This window comes from Epinephelus lanceolatus, chromosome 3 (genome assembly GCF_041903045.1).
Source record: "Epinephelus lanceolatus isolate andai-2023 chromosome 3, ASM4190304v1, whole genome shotgun sequence".
In the NCBI taxonomy this organism is placed as follows: domain Eukaryota; kingdom Metazoa; phylum Chordata; class Actinopteri; order Perciformes; family Serranidae; genus Epinephelus; species Epinephelus lanceolatus.
In genome coordinates, this window is record NC_135736.1 from 9,097,608 (window position 1) to 9,113,761 (window position 16,154).

General features: G+C 41.5%; 1 protein-coding gene across 1 annotated transcript in view; it reads right to left on the minus strand.

Annotated features, from left to right (window-relative positions):
- Positions 1 to 13,691, minus strand: part of uba6 (ubiquitin like modifier activating enzyme 6) — a 16,648-nt gene extending 2,957 nt beyond the window's left edge. The window contains exons 1-31 of the mRNA XM_033624039.2: positions 13,637 to 13,691; positions 13,024 to 13,116; positions 12,031 to 12,125; positions 11,895 to 11,923; positions 11,670 to 11,764; positions 11,476 to 11,587; positions 10,996 to 11,076; positions 10,729 to 10,851; positions 9,737 to 9,860; positions 9,320 to 9,423; positions 9,104 to 9,166; positions 8,517 to 8,593; positions 8,279 to 8,345; positions 8,000 to 8,143; positions 7,745 to 7,891; positions 7,572 to 7,652; positions 7,369 to 7,446; positions 6,927 to 7,108; positions 6,621 to 6,726; positions 5,743 to 5,832; positions 5,549 to 5,629; positions 5,305 to 5,433; positions 5,156 to 5,207; positions 4,958 to 5,021; positions 4,796 to 4,865; positions 4,655 to 4,726; positions 4,440 to 4,563; positions 4,048 to 4,241; positions 634 to 761; positions 385 to 472; positions 151 to 245 (exon numbers count right to left, since the gene is read on the minus strand). Of these exons, the coding sequence (XP_033479930.1) occupies positions 151 to 245; positions 385 to 472; positions 634 to 761; positions 4,048 to 4,241; positions 4,440 to 4,563; positions 4,655 to 4,726; positions 4,796 to 4,865; positions 4,958 to 5,021; positions 5,156 to 5,207; positions 5,305 to 5,433; positions 5,549 to 5,629; positions 5,743 to 5,832; positions 6,621 to 6,726; positions 6,927 to 7,108; positions 7,369 to 7,446; positions 7,572 to 7,652; positions 7,745 to 7,891; positions 8,000 to 8,143; positions 8,279 to 8,345; positions 8,517 to 8,593; positions 9,104 to 9,166; positions 9,320 to 9,423; positions 9,737 to 9,860; positions 10,729 to 10,851; positions 10,996 to 11,076; positions 11,476 to 11,587; positions 11,670 to 11,764; positions 11,895 to 11,923; positions 12,031 to 12,125; positions 13,024 to 13,064 (2,936 nt within the window). The 5' untranslated portion in view covers positions 13,065 to 13,116; positions 13,637 to 13,691. The remainder of the gene's footprint in view (positions 1 to 150; positions 246 to 384; positions 473 to 633; positions 762 to 4,047; positions 4,242 to 4,439; positions 4,564 to 4,654; positions 4,727 to 4,795; positions 4,866 to 4,957; positions 5,022 to 5,155; positions 5,208 to 5,304; positions 5,434 to 5,548; positions 5,630 to 5,742; positions 5,833 to 6,620; positions 6,727 to 6,926; positions 7,109 to 7,368; positions 7,447 to 7,571; positions 7,653 to 7,744; positions 7,892 to 7,999; positions 8,144 to 8,278; positions 8,346 to 8,516; positions 8,594 to 9,103; positions 9,167 to 9,319; positions 9,424 to 9,736; positions 9,861 to 10,728; positions 10,852 to 10,995; positions 11,077 to 11,475; positions 11,588 to 11,669; positions 11,765 to 11,894; positions 11,924 to 12,030; positions 12,126 to 13,023; positions 13,117 to 13,636) is intronic.
- Between the last annotated feature and the right edge of the window lie 2,463 nt (positions 13,692 to 16,154).

Here is a 16,154-nt window from a genome sequence, read left to right on the forward strand (position 1 = left end):
GTGTCTCTGAGCAAAAGACTGACTTCCTACAACCTTAAAAGGTTCTGTTTTGTAAGTCTGATCCCTAATGTTAGGGTTGGGGTGAGCAGGAGGGCACAGTGTTCTTCAGGGGTCAAGAAGAATGAGTATCACAAATCAGGAAATACTTACGTTAGCTTGAGTCTCTTTGAGTGTCCAGGCATCACAGGCACATACAGCATCTTCACACCATAGACAACCATCGTCGGTTCAATTCCGTACTTTTCCTGAAATAAAACAACAAGACAGAAGAAGATAAACTACAGAGAAGCAATGACAAACCTCAGGGAAAATACAATAATATGGTAACTGCCTCTGAATGGACTAATACATCAACAAAGTAGAACACGAGTAAATGGTTCTCACCCTCACTGCATTCATGAAGTCAGAGAGAGTGAAGTCCTCGTGGCCAAAGATGGTCCAACAGTCCCAAATGGAGAAGTAGATGTTGTCCCTGGGAAAGACATCATACAGCTGTCACTAGATTTTCCCTTTGCTGTTTTTATAGTATAATAGTTGCAAAGTGTGATCATAAGTGTAAAAAAATAAAACACATCATCATTTTAAATTAGTGTGAGAGACAGTCAGATTGAGAAATTGTACATATGCCCTTACCTGATGTGTGACTGTTTAACAGCAGCAGGCTCAGTGAGCACCACTACAGGAATGGCCAGGTTAAAGAAGCAGTTTTTGAAAGATTCAAATTCGTAGCCTCCAACCACCTTCACCAACTCAAGGGCCACCTGAGGACATCAAAATAATAAAGTGAAATTATGGGTATATCTATTTATATTGATACACATATACTACATGTCTGAACATCCATCCATTAATCCTCCGCTTATCAAAGGCTGGGTCACTGTGGCAGCAGGCTACACAAGGTAGTCTAGACATCCCACTCCCCAGCAACATTTTCCAGCACCCTCTGGGGGATCCAAATGCGCTGTTAAGCCAGGTGTGATATACAGTACAGGCCAAAAGTTTGGACACACCTTCTCATTCAATGCGTTTTCTTTATTTTCATGACTATTTACATTGTAGATTCTCACTGAAGGCATCAGAACTATGAATGAACACATGTGGAGTTATGTACTTAACAAAAAAAGGTGAAATAACTGAAAACATGTTTTATATTCTAGTTTCTTCAAAATAGCCACCCTTTGCTCTGATTACTGCTTTGCACACTCTTGGCATTCTCTCCATGAGCTTCAAGAGGTAGTCACCTGAAATGGTTTTCCAACAGTCTTGAAGGAGTTCCCAGAGGTGTTTAGCACTTGTTGGCCCCTTTGCCTTCACTCTGCGGTCCAGCTCACCCCAAATCATCTCGACTGGGTTCAGGTCCGGTGACTGTGGAGGCCAGGTCATCTGCCGCAGCACTCCATCACTCTCCTTCTTGGTCAAATAGCCCTTACACAGCCTGGAGGTGTGTTTGGGGTCATTGTCCTGTTGAAAAATAAATGATCGTCCAACTAAACGCAAACCGGATGGGATGGCATGTCGCTGCAGGATGCTGTGGTAGCCATGCTGGTTCAGTGTGCCTTCAATTTTGAATAAATCCCCAACAGTGTCACCAGCAAAACACCCCCACACCATCACACCTCCTCCTCCATGCTTCACAGTGGGAACCAGGCATGTGGAATCCATCCGTTCACCTTTTCTGCATCTCACAAAGACACGGCGGTTGGAACCAAAGATCTCAAATTTGGACTCATCAGACCAAAGCACAGATTTCCACTGGTCTAATGTCCATTCCTTGTGTTTCTTGGCCCAAACAAATCTCTTCTGCTTGTTGCCTCTCCTTAGCAGTGGTTTCCTAGCAGCTATTTGACCATGAAGGCCTGATTGGCGCAGTCTCCTCTTAACAGTTGTTCTAGAGATGGGTCTGCTGCTAGAACTCTGTGTGGCATTCATCTGGTCTCTGATCTGAGCTGCTGTTAACTTGCGATTTCTGAGGCTGGTGACTCGGATGAACTTATCCTCAGAAGCAGAGGTGACTCTTGGTCTTCCTTTCCTGGGTCGGTCCTCATGTGTGCCAGTTTCGTTGTAGCGCTTGATGGTTTTTGCGACTCCACTTGGGGACACATTTAAAGTTTTTGCAATTTTCCTGACTGACTGACCTTCATTTCTTAAAGTAATGATAGCCACTCGTTTTTCTTTAGTTAGCTGATTGGTTCTTGCCATAATATGAATTTTAACAGTTGTCCAATAGGGCTGTCGGCTGTGTATTAACCTGACTACTGCACAATACAACTGATGGTCCCAACCCCATTGATAAAGCAAGAAATTCCACTAATTAACCCTGATAAGGCACACCTGTGAAGTGGAAACCATTTCAGGTGACTACCTCTTGAAGCTCATCGAGAGAATGCCACGCATTGAATGATGCATTGAATGATGTGGTGTGTCCAAACTTTTGGCCTGTACTGTATGTATCTATATATAATGTCTCCAGCTTGTTCTAGGGTCGATCTCTGGCTCTACCCAGTGTTTCCCCATTCACTGATCTATTTTTGACGGCCCGCCACAATATAAACACTGACCACCACATATTGATTTTCTATGCATTTACTTTTCAAAATCTGATAGCCTATAAAAAAATGTATTGACGTATGCGCTACTTTGGGTCTGATGCAGCTGCCTGTCTCTGTAGTCACCACTTAGTAGTCTTGCTCGTTGTCCAATTACATCACTATCTGACTGATTAAACGACAGACATCACGAGAATGCTGCTGTGCCACACATGGGCAAAGCCTAATGCAGTTTGGAGCTGCTCCACTGAGAAAGCAGATATTACTAATGACTTTGTAATAAGGTGGCAAAAACACCCAGTGTTCCCCATGGTATTCTGCTGTTAGTAATAAAAGTTACTAGATGTAACTTCAGCTGTAAAAGTATGCAAGAACCGCAAAGAAAACAGGAGGAATTGAGACAAAACAACAGATGTGACCTATGACCAGATGATCATAGTGTATTACTGTATACACTGACCTTGATCCTTCACCTCCAAATACTAATCAATTTATTCTTCAATCCAAGCGCATGTTTGTGTCAAATTTGAAAAAATTCCATTGAAGTGTTGTGGAGAAACTCTGTTCACATAGTCATAGTGACCTTGACATTTGACCACCAAAATCTCATCAATTCATCACTGAGTCCATGTGAACGTTTGTGCCAAATTTGAAGAAATTCCCTTGAGGTGATCACAGCCTTCCCATCCATTTAGGACATTCATAACAGCAGCACGGTCATCAGGAAGGCCAATGACATCATCAAGGATAGAACACATCCCAACCACAGTCTTTTCACACTTCTGCCATCAGGCAGATGCTACAGGAGTGTGAAACCCAGGACAACAAGACTGACAAACAGCTTCTACCAACAGGCCATCAGACTACTGAATACTGCTGAACTGACTTGCTGCTACATTTCCATGAGGCATGGTACACTTAACTTTTAAACACAGTTTTTTTTAAGGTCACACTGACCTTGACCTCTGACCACCAAAACCAAATCAGTTCATCATTGAGCCCAAGTAAACATTTGTGCCAAATTTGAAAAAAGGATACTGTATTCACAAGAATGAGATAGACAGGGTCACAGTGACCCCGACCTTTGACCTATGATCACCAAAATGTAATCATTTCATTGTTAAGATCAAGGGGACGTTTGTGTCAAATTTGACGAAATTTCCTCAAAGCGTTCTTGAGACATCACGTTCCATGTGGACGGATAGGAAGGATGGACAACCTGAAAACAAAATGCCGCCGACTAAGGCTATCGCCACTGTGAAGGTATAAAAAGTACATGGCCCCACCCCCTCAAAGGCAGGCATTGAGGTCATTTGCACTGTCAAATTTAAAGAAATGGAAAAAATACTGATGACCATGTATCAAGCAATAATGCTGAATGCAAAAGGCTACTGTTCTTGAATTGAAAATGACATTGCCCAATATTTGTAGGTCCTTCAAAAACATGGCACCAAGTTAAACCATCAATAGCATATATGGAAAGATTGTAAACGGTTCTCACCAGTCCAGCCACAGCAGCTGTTGCCGTGGCAATAGCAGGAATGATCTTGCCAGCAATTCGTTTGGTCTTGAGTCTGTCAGCGGGCTCGATGGAGTACATCTTGGCTCTGAGGGCAGATGCTGATGTGACAAAGTCCATGTGTCCGTTGCCATCATCGTCCTTTTCAAACTGCAGTGGACTCATCTGTAACCTCTCTGCATGTGAAAGCACAAACATTGTCACTGGTTATTAGACGTAATTTTACAGTGTTTGTAATTTAGTCTTGCCCACCTAATAATAAGGAGAAAGTGCCTGTTCCTGTTGTAACACATATTACTGAAACCCCTCCAAGTTTCTGATTTAGCTGTCATTTTGAGTGTCCATCTACAAATCTGCCTGTTGTGTTTCTGAACCTGCTGTGACATTGCCAGTAGCAATGGCCTGCTCCAGCTGTATGATGGCCTCCCTCTCCTCTTCACTGCTTAGAGGCATCTTCATGTGATCAGGCTTCTTTGCCGTCTCATCCGTCTCTATACACTGGAAAGGACAGGTCCACAACAATCAACAAGATTAGGATTCATTTTACACTTAAATAGACATCAAAGACCAGATCAATGGAGGTACTTACTTTCTCTGAGGGCCTGTACTCAGGAATTTTGACATCCGACAGAACCCTGATTACCGTCTCTTCAGAGAGATCCTGAGAAGTTCAGTCAGTCAGTAAGTGCAAGTGATTATGAGAGTGTAGGCGTGAGTGTACGTGACCTACCTTTTCTGAGTAAGGGATGTTATAAATCCCTGCAAAGAGCCGTGCAGTGCTGACAATGAAAGTGATGTGCCTGATGTGGAAAGAGGAGGGTTTGAAGAGCTTAGATATAACACATACAATACAAGAAAGCCTTAAACTGTAATGTAAGAGCATTATACTCACAAAGAGTCTTTCAAGTCAAACTCAAAAGGTGCTGGAGGTCTTTTTGGGGACTGCCAAAACAAACCTAAGAAGGGAAGAAAAAAAAATCACTATTTACTTTGCTTTTAAGTTTATTACATTTATACTGTAGTTTTTTCATATTAAATGACTAAAATAATTTTGTAACTTAGGAGGAAAACGTGTTTGAGGAAAACTTACTTCCATCTTTTAACCTTGTGTCCAGGGGGAAAGAGTGCAACAGTTGTAGGGCCTACATAAAAACAAAATCAGTGTTGTGGAGGTGCTCTAACACACTTGTACATAAAATTTATTGAATGAATATGTATTTTCAGGAAGAAACTCCTTACCTTTCTCTTGAAATACTTTTCGAATTTCAAACGGGCAATACTGATGCAATGTTCCCATGTGCTAGGCCGTTTGCTAAGCAGCTTAATGACCTGGAATGCCCCCTCAAGACTTTCCCCCACCTGCATTTTCTATAACACACACACACAAAAAAAATCTTCAAATAAAATATACATTGCTGGCAAGGATCAACACAAAGGCAACTTATAATAAGTCAGACAGCACTTGTAGCGTACAAAGTCTTACCTGAAGCACGGCTTCAGCTGAGGAGTGGGTCTGCCAGAAGGAGTTGTACATGGAGGGCTTGTGGACAAACGAATTCTCAAACTAGACAAACCCAAAAAAGAAAAGTTTAAAATTAGGAAAGCCAGGACAGAACACTGTCACACACTGTCAAAAATGATAACATTGATGACATGTTGGGTTTTGAGCAGGCTGACCTTGTCTCTGGCCCACTGAATGGTGTGCTCTATGACAGAGGGGAAAGACTTGAGAGTGCAGAATGGGATCTCCTCTTCTGGGGGGTCCCTCTGGTAAGCAAAGGACAGGATAGATTTAGTTAGGAGCACTGTAAAAACAAATGTCTGTGTCTGTGTGAGAGTGAGATAAATCAAGGAATGAACTAAAACTATGCCTTGTAGTTGTATGCCTCCATCAACCAGTCAAGTTACAGTTTATACTCTTACTTAATCTATTCAGTCACCAGTTTCAAGGTGGACGGAGGTGTTAGTGTCCAATTGAGGATGTGACCAAATGTTCCCTTCTGTTCCCGAGTTATGATGTTAAGTAATGACCAAAAAAAGAGTTTTTGCAGAACATGATGATGTCATGGTGAAGCTGACCTTTGACCTTTTGGATATAAATTGTCATCAGTTCATCATTTGCTCCCATTAGACATGTGTGTCAAATGTTGTCTTAATTAGCGAGTGGATTCTTGATTTATGGCCAAAAAATAGTTTTGTGAGGTCACAGTGACCTTTGACCACCAAAGTCTCATCAGCTCATCCGTGAGTCCAAGTGGCCATTTGTGCCAATTCTAAAGAAATTCCTTCCCACATTCATGAGAACAGGACTGACGCGAGGTCACTGTGATCTTTGACCACCTAAAGGTAATCAGTTCATTGTTGAGTCCAAGTGGACGTTTGTGCCAAATCTGAGGAAATTCCCTGAAGGCATTCTTGACATATCACGTTCACAAGAAATGAACAGACAAATGGGTGGATGGAAACCCTGAAGACATAGTGCTGCTAGCCACATCTGTTATCCGTGTGGAGGCATAAAAACACAAATATGATCACACACACACACACATACTCACATGGCTATTGTAGGACTCTGTCAAATTTGGCACAATGATTTCTGTGTGTCCTTTAGTTCCCATGGTGCCAGAGTCCAGGAGAGGTTTTTGATTGGATACACAGCGGCTGAAAATAAAATATATGTAGAAACTCAATGTCTGTCAATTCCTGCATTCATCTCATAAGCGTGCTCTTTCTGAGTTCCTGACGAGGGGTAGGTTCAGTCAATAAAAATCATTCTAGGGCCACTGTTTATGGGAAAGAAGCTAAAATCAACTGAATGGTTTGGAGAGTACAATTTGTGTCACGTTAATATTTGCACCAACCTATCTACATATCTCCGGGCCTCCACGTTGTCCAGCGCAGTGACCACTAGGTTCAGGCGGGAGTAGAAGGAGTCATTGTAGATGCTCTCAGTAGCTGGACACACCTTGTTGAGTTGAGCATCCACCTGCAGGTCTGGGTTGATTTCGCGAGTGGCTTCTGCTGCTGTGGTACTCTTCGGTTTCTGAGAGACAGGAAGATCAGGAAAAAAAGTGTGTAAATATCTGTGTGGTTGATTACGCTCATGTTTGATTTAGCTCTGATTGTAATCTGAGTGTTTCAGCATCAGCAATTACCAGTCCGATCTTACATTTTCCTACTTCCTACATAACACAGCTGCACAGCAGAAGAGACACAATTTCACACATTGCTACTAGTGAAGCTGAGGGAATACGGCATTACAGTTGAGAAGGTTGAAGAAAAGAGAATGAGGAATCTGTTCACCTGTATATGATGTGGTCTGAAGAGAAACTGCCGATTGAGGTTGGACTTTTCTATAAGGTCTGGGTCTGTGATGCATACCTGAGGATTGACAGATGCAGAGTGCAATGTTTCACTAGATACATATAGCCAAGCTATGAGATATATTGCAAAACATAAAGAAATACAGTCAAACCGAGGAGAGGAAATACAGAATGAACAACCACCTCTCCTGAGCTCTTGGTCAATCCCACACCAAGCAGGGCAAAGTTTTTCAGCATTTCACAGCCGATGGCACCACAGCCCACCTGGAAGAGAAGACATTTTAGGGTTCATTTGGACATAAACCTTAATATAATTCAACATAAAAGTGGTCTTGGATGTACTGCGCAATCCTTACCATGAAGACCTTAAGCTTGTGCAGTTCTAGACACATTGATTCGCCAATGCATGCTCGTAATCCATCATACCGATCACCCCTCGGGAAAAACTCTTCAGCAGAAACAGATTGAAGTGGCCTGACTACTTCGATGGCATCCAGATAAAACTAAACACACGAGAAACAAATATTGAAAGACAATGAGCTGCTGAACTTTCAAAAAGCACCATTTTACTTCTAAAAAAGGAGGTCTACAGTTCAAGTAGAGTAGCCTACCCATTGCTGCAGTGGTGCAAACTTCCCTGTGATGGCCTTAAGAACTTCCTGGCTGGCCAGACCTCCTACAGCTGCTGCTAACGGAGGAAGAGTTCCCCTCGCTGTTCTTGACAGACAGCGCACTAACTCAGTATTCACAGAAGCCTGGATGAATGAGGAAGAAAAGGGGGGGTTAAGGCATCTGTGTGCGTGCAATTGTCTGTCAAAGAGGATATATGTGCATCTCTGCAAGTTCAAGACAATCAAATCATAAAGGATGTATAAAAAAAAAGCACTCACTTTGTTCCTGAGGGTTGCATTCACTTCCTCAGTTAGCTTCAGTAAAACCTCAGCATCCTGTAAACACCTGATGGTAGAAAGGTAACATGCTCACAACTGAATGTGTCACATTTCAACAAGTTCACAGACTGAAAACCACAGCCAGGACAAATAAAATCTTCAGGCACTGTTAGGAGTACAGGACGTAGAGCAGCAGATAAGATCTAGACAGTGAAAAGCAGAGAAATATTTTGTTTACCCGATGTTGGGAAGTCTACTGTGCTGCTCCTGGAAGATGTCCAGAGCCAACATGGCTGCATGGATCTGTAGCGGGGCCTGATGGGTAGATTTAAAAAAGGATTGAGAGGATAAGCTTGGTTAAACTCAAATAAGCAGTACAGTACAAGGCATTTGTAAACAACAGTATCACACTGCTAAGTTGACTAAGTGAGATTATCTTTGAGATATATGGCTTCACTGAAACTAACCCAGGAAAAGAAGAATAAGCACACAACTTAAGTACACTAAAAAGCCAAGTGATTCTATTGGTCTGTACACAAATGTATTACTTTACATGTAAATATATTGTGAAGGCAGTGTTTTTGGCAAAGTTGGGATCCTGAAGGTACGGTGGCTTTATTATTCCTGAATGCTGATTGGTTCATAGTTTTGATCCAATGGAGTGGGTTATACTGTATAGTTTAAGCTTTTTGGTGATTTGCCTTGGTACAAAGAGTGAGCTTAACTGTGGAACCGCCCAGTCTTAGTTGCCTAACATCAGCTGGCTAACTAGCCCATTCAACTTGCTTTGTAGTGCAGTCTCAAGGAACAGCATTAAACTCTCACCTCTGGTTTGCTGAAGTCTGGAATCAGGACCTGAGGATCACACAACTGTCTCTCTATTGTCTCCTGAAATACATAAGTGGATAAATGCATGGACACACACACACACACACACACACACACACACACACACACACACACACACATAATACATTTATTTTAAAGGGTATGTGCCTGTTGTGTGATGTGTCTGGTTGATGTGACAACTAGTCGACTTACAAATCTGTAGGTCTTGGGAGTTTTCACCAGAACAAAGAAACCTCCATGTGCATATGGTTGTAGTTGGGATGTGTCTCCTATTGCAAAGCTGTAAGGGGAAAGGACTAATACCACACAGTCACATTCAAGCAAGACACACACAGACACAGACACAGACACACACACACATATTAGATTAGATTAATGCACAATTCTCACCTTATTAAAAAATACCTCACCAAATCTCCTCTTGGAACAGTTCAAAATGTGACAAATAGACCCAGTATGTTATTAAGAACAGAGTATTTGTTTAGCTTATCTAAGTGGTGTGTAAATTTGTGATCCATTGGGTATGCTGGTGTTATACAATAGTAATGATGAACTTAAAAAAAAAAATCAAATTTACTGAACTTATCATTGACAATAAAGAAATAATACCTGAAACCTGCCGTGCAGTGCCATTGATTTCCTCCATGCCATTGACCTCTCTGAAGACAACAGTCTGGCCTGTCTGTAAGCCATGGGGTTGGTTGTCCATGCAGGTTACCACCCCAGGATTGTCCTGAAATGTCCAAATTCAAAGAGAGAAGTGTTTTTTAGAACAGATGCTGCCTTGGTGGGCTCATATTTCCATTATTATACTTCCAAATTTGAATTGACCCTTTGCTAAGTCCCATCCTCAAACACAGCCTGGGCAAATCACAGCATAGCATCAGCCAACTCTGACACAGGGTCTGAAAACTCCCCGGCTGTGCACCATAGATTCTAATGCAATCATGTCAGATTTTCTTCATTTTCAGCAACTCATGGCTTAATGTTGTGCCTAGGGCATATGTGACACTACCCAAAGAGGTTGGAGAGAGATATATGTTAAATGTTATATTTTATTACTAAGTTAGCACTTTTATTCTGCGCTCGCTACTGAGGGTATACTGAATGAATGTGCTACTTTTGCTGTGTGTGAATGAGGACCTACCCTGCTTTACAGGAACAGTATTGTTCCCACAGTTATTGGTCAATCCTTAATTTCATTATCTTCCGTCTCTTGCTTTTATTGTATTGTAGACCCTTTCATTTGCTTCTCTCTGAATTCGCCTTTTGTCTTTCCAAAAATTATATAGTATTTCTTCAGGGAGTGCAGCTAGTGACATTGGGCTGCAAACAAATGCTTGATGGACCATCACAAAGGGCAGGGCCTAGAGAAGGGCCAATTATGGTACTGCATTTATTTCATTATCACATTTCACAATTTAAAAAAGGTCTGACAGAAGACAGACAGGAAGACAGACAGACAGACAGACAGACAGACAGGAAGACGGACATATAGACAGACAGGAAGACGGACATATAGACAGACAGGAAGACGGACAAACAGACAGACAGACAGATAGATGGGAGACTGTTACTAATGTCTGTTTTGTTCAGTCTACCTGAGTGATACTTTGGATGAAAATCTCCTTGGGCTCCTCCCCTGTGGGATCTGACACCTCAAACTCATCTCCAAAATCACAAAACACCCGCACACAGATGCCGTATGCATCGCAGCCAATGAACTGGAAAGAGCATAAGGTAGAACAGTTTACTTAATACACAGACACAAGGTTTGGTTAATATTTGTCTTGTGTGTTGCCTATGTGTAAGACATGACTTAGCTAATGCTCTGTGACGCACAACCGCTATGGGGAATCCAGACTTACTCTGATGGGGGGTCGCTGTGAGTGGCAGAACTCATTCACTCTCTTCTGTAAACTCAATCTGGCTTCAGTCAGAATCACACACTGGAGGAGAGCGCAGAGCAGAAAACAATGCACATTTAACTAAGATTATCTACAATATAAGAAAAGGATGCTACAACCCTGAATGTTTTATCATATCTGACAAGATGGTTTGGCAGTTTCAAACTTTGACCTTTAACTGTAGCATTTCCAATGCCCGAGGAGCAATGCTTACTCAATATATCCATATTCTGGTTAAAATATGACAGTTTTAAAAAAACGGAGCATTTGGGTTGGGTTAGGGTTAGGGATCTGCTGAAGAAGTTTTTATTGACATTTAACCTTTTACACCATGAGACAGTGCCTTTAGTACAAACTATGTCAGCTGCTGTGAATCCAAGCCGATTACATCTTCCGTTCTCCATGAATAAATAAACTACAAACTGAAAATAAATGCCTTACCTGATACTTTGCAAGAAAGCTGAGATCAGTGTTATTGTCCAGAGCAGAGTAAGACATGTCAACATGGACATAAGGGTTCAACTCTGCGACTCGAGGGCACACTGCCTCCACCCTGTTGTAGAAAAGTGAGTATATAATATTGCAAGTAACATCAGAGGTTAAGAGGAACAGTTCAGTGATGTGGTGTGTATTACCTTCTTCTTTGGCTCAACACATCCTCTTTGCGGATAAAGAAGTTGGAGCCCAGATCCCAGGTTTCACACTGCTTTGTGTCATGAAGGGTGACTGCCTGTACACGCACATGCACACAGATACAAAAGATTACTCCACAGGAAGACAAATTTTCAAGGCACTTCACAATGTAACATTACATATTGTCTACATATTGGATGATCATGTTATTTAGTGAAAGCACATACCTTCACACCAGCCAGGACAATATTCTTTGCTGTAAAACCAGACGTTACATTGCTTAGTGTGACACCAGACCATGTGAATACTACGATATCTAATATATTACAGTACTGTTGTGCAACAATGTGTTATTTCACCTACCAATCTCGATTCCCAGTCCTCCCATTCCACTGAGGAAGACTGAGGACTGGGCCATCTGATGCATAGCACTGTCTCCCAGCACATAACGCTGGCGGCTGCACAGACAGATACGAAGGAAAAGGAAGTGTGAGGGAAAGTGCTAGATAGAGTGTGATACAGTGATAGAGTGACACCAAGTGTAGTATAGCTGACTGTAGTATAAAGTACAGTACTGTAGTTTCCTGTGTTGTAACGTTATCTGTAGTTCCAAGTTCTATAGGGACTATGCTTCATTTATCAGAGGGGAGGGGTGGCTGGGATGTGACTTCTTTTTTTTTTTAAATTTTGAGCCTCGCTGAAGCTACAATTATTTTCCCTTGAGCCCCCCTCAATGACTGGTAGAAAATGCATGACACCACCTCCACCATACAGGAGTTATTGGATTTTTAAAATGTACCCTTTGATGTGTGAAAGTTAAAGACAAAATTCAGGAGTTGAAAAAAGCCTCAGTTTACACTCCTTTAGTGCATGCTGGTCCGTTAGTGCAAACTGTTTATTTTTTAAATTTTAAATGAGATGTAGAATGCAGTGATTTTGATGAAATATATCACTATTTTCAGCTCAGATTTGTTTTTGTTTTGTTTTTTTCCCCGGATGAAAGCATTTGATACACATGATGTGTCCAAGGACCGTCAGATATTTGAAAAGCAAACGATAATTTTTGTTTTTACAGTTTCTGGCTATGATAAATGGTGTCATTTTAAATCTTTTTAAAGATAACACGCCTTCCAAACCAGTTTGCAAGGTAGGTTTTCATTAAATATTGGCAATAAAAAAAACACAAAATATAATCATTTAAATGTGTATGCCTCTCACCTAAGCTGAAATAAAAACATAGGTTCCTGTCCAGTGCTTATAAATTATTTGACGTGCCTCCCCCTTTCTGCAACACACCCTCCACCCTCACAAGTAACGAACAGTTCCTCAGTAAGGGAAAACAGTAACTTGACTTGCCTGTAAAGAGAGTCGTCAATCTCCATCGAGTCTGCAGCCATGCTGGGAGGGGAAGAGGGGGGAATTCAACTGTCTGAGAGATAACGGCTCTACCTATTGAAACATATAAATGTAGCAGACAGTGATTACCAAAGCTATTAAACGTTTTGATTGTTATTGGTAGCTAATAATCTAAAACCAACGCCCTGTTGTAGGTTAGCTAAATGGCTAAGTTACTCCTAGTGCCGGCTAACTCTAGTTGACAGCAATGTTGTTGACCTGACAACTGTCAGTCCAGCGCAAAGGTAAAGTGACTGTCTTGAGGCAATTAAGTGACGTCTTCTAACAGTCAAACATTACAGTTAGCTGCCATAATAACGCTGGTGGATTCATGAACCTGCTGAGGAAAGCTTAACGTTAGCAGCTACAGCTAGCTAGCACTGAGTGCCACTGCTGCCTGGTGCCGGTGGCGAGGACACTTGTCATAAACTCGTTAAAAGTGATGACACATACGTTGGGCTACAAACAACTCCCCAGGGTAGACAGCTGTTTTAGATATTATCACTCTATAAATAAATCTGAAAAATTCGTTGTCAGTATTGCTAAAATTAGACAAATAATCATGCGTAGCTACCTGTCAGTATGCGCGACGAGCTCTAGCGAATGAATGGTTGTGACTGGTTAAAAACTTGGAGTGGTTCCGGGTTACCGCAATCACATGACCGAGGTCATCCAATAGTGTCACTGCATTTTTCATGACTACTTTTGTTATTAAAATTTCACTTTTTAGGAAGTATTACCATCCGACATGTACAGTACAGGCCAAAAGTTTGGACACACCTTCTCATTCAATGCGTTTTCTTTATTTTCATGACTATTTACATTGTAGATTCTCACTGAAGGCATCAAAACTATGAATGAACACATGTGGAGTTATGTACTTAACAAAAAAAGGTGAAATAACTGAAAACATGTTTTATATTCTAGTTTCTTCAAAATAGCCACCCTTTGCTCTGATTACTGCTTTGCACACTCTTGGCATTCTCTCCATGAGCTTCAAGAGGTAGTCACCTGAAATGGTTTTCCAACAGTCTTGAAGGAGTTCCCAGAGGTGTTTAGCACTTGTTGGCCCCTTTGCCTTCACTCTGCGGTCCAGCTCACCCCAAACCATCTGGATTGGGTTCAGGTCCGGTGACTGTGGAGGCCAGGTCATCTGCCGCAGCACTCCATCACTCTCCTTCTTGGTCAAATAGCCCTTACACAGCATGGAGGTGTGTTTGGGGTCATTGTCCTGTTGAAAAATAAATGATCGTCCAACTAAACACAAACCGGATGGGATGGCATGTCGCTGCAGGATGCTGTGGTAGCCATGCTGGTTCAGTGTGCCTTCAATTTTGAATAAATCCCCAACAGTGTCACCAGCAAAACACCCCCACACCATCACACCTCCTCCTCCATGCTTCACAGTGGGAACCAGGCATGTGGAATCCATCCGTTCACCTTTTCTGCGTCTCACAAAGACACGGCGGTTGGAACCAAAGATCTCAAATTTGGACTCATCAGACCAAAGCACAGATTTCCACTGGTCTAATGTCCATTCCTTGTGTTTCTTGGCCCAAACAAATCTCTTCTGCTTGTTGCCTCTCCTTAGCGGTGGTTTCCTAGCAGCTATTTGACCATGAAGGCCTGATTGGCGCAGTCTCCTCTTAACAGTTGTTCTAGAGATGGGTCTGCTGCTAGAACTCTGTGTGGCATTCATCTGGTCTCTGATCTGAGCTGCTGTTAACTTGCGATTTCTGAGGCTGGTGACTCGGATGAACTTATCCTCAGAAGCAGAGGTGACTCTTGGTCTTCCTTTCCTGGGTCGGTCCTCATGTGTGCCAGTTTCGTTGTAGTGCTTGATGGTTTTTGCGACTCCACTTGGGGACACATTTAAAGTTTTGCAATTTTCCGGACTGACTGACCTTCATTTCTTAAAGTAATGATGGCCACTCGTTTTTCTTTAGTTAGCTGATTGGTTCTTGCCATAATATGAATTTTAACAGTTGTCCAATAGGGCTGTCGGCTGTGTATTAACCTGACTTCTGCACAACACAACTGATGGTCCCAACCCCATTGATAAAGCAAGAAATTCCACTAATTAACCCTGATAAGGCACACCTGTGAAGTGGAAACCATTTCAGGTGACTACCTCTTGAAGCTCATCGAGAGAATGCCAAGAGTGTGCAAAGCAGTAATCAGAGCAAAGGGTGGCTATTTTGAAGAAACTAGAATATAAAACATGTTTTCAGTTATTTCACCTTTTTTTGTTAAGTGCATAACTCCACATGTGTTCATTCATAGTTTTGATGCCTTCAGTGAGAATCTACAATGTAAATAGTCATGAAAATAAAGAAAACGCATTGAATGAGAAGGTGTGTCCAAACTTTTGGCCTGTACTGTAGATATAAAGCAAATTACATTTTATTCTATTGCCATTGTTGAAATATTACATATCAAATATTACATTTTCAGAATATTTATCAGAAAAAAAATAGTTTCAAAAAATCACTCATCACCCCAGACAAAAATACACTATAGGGGGATTGTTATATGGTGTGAAGAGACTTATAAAAAAAAAAAAGAAAAAACGAGTAGGATGTGTATGATATTTATAATGTACAGATGACATTAATAAATGTTTGTACAGTTTTGTAAATAGGATGAAAAAAGGTTGCTAGGTCCTGTAAAACTTATAAAACTGGATGATATAGCATGGGTAGTATGATTTCGCAGCTATGACATTACCTCCTCCAATAAGCATTTAAGTGGTACTGGTACAGTCTTTTTCAATCTAAGGTGAATCAGTCAGAAAGCAAGCAGTATCTCTCCTATTTTTATGATGATACAAAGACATTTATTAGTCATCTTATTTGGACAATATTATGTATTATTCATAAAACTCAATGGTCAGCAAGCAAACTATTGCTGAACCAGTCCCAGCCAGACAGAGAGAAGACAACACAAAACAACATTAGGGTTCTCCGCTGTTTGAAGAAACAAAGGTCAACAGCCAAGTGAAACATTTACATCCTATTGACTCCTCTGGGTGATGGGTTACAGAGACAAGATAAATGTCTACTGCTGTCTGATATGGGCCTACATTTCTGTAA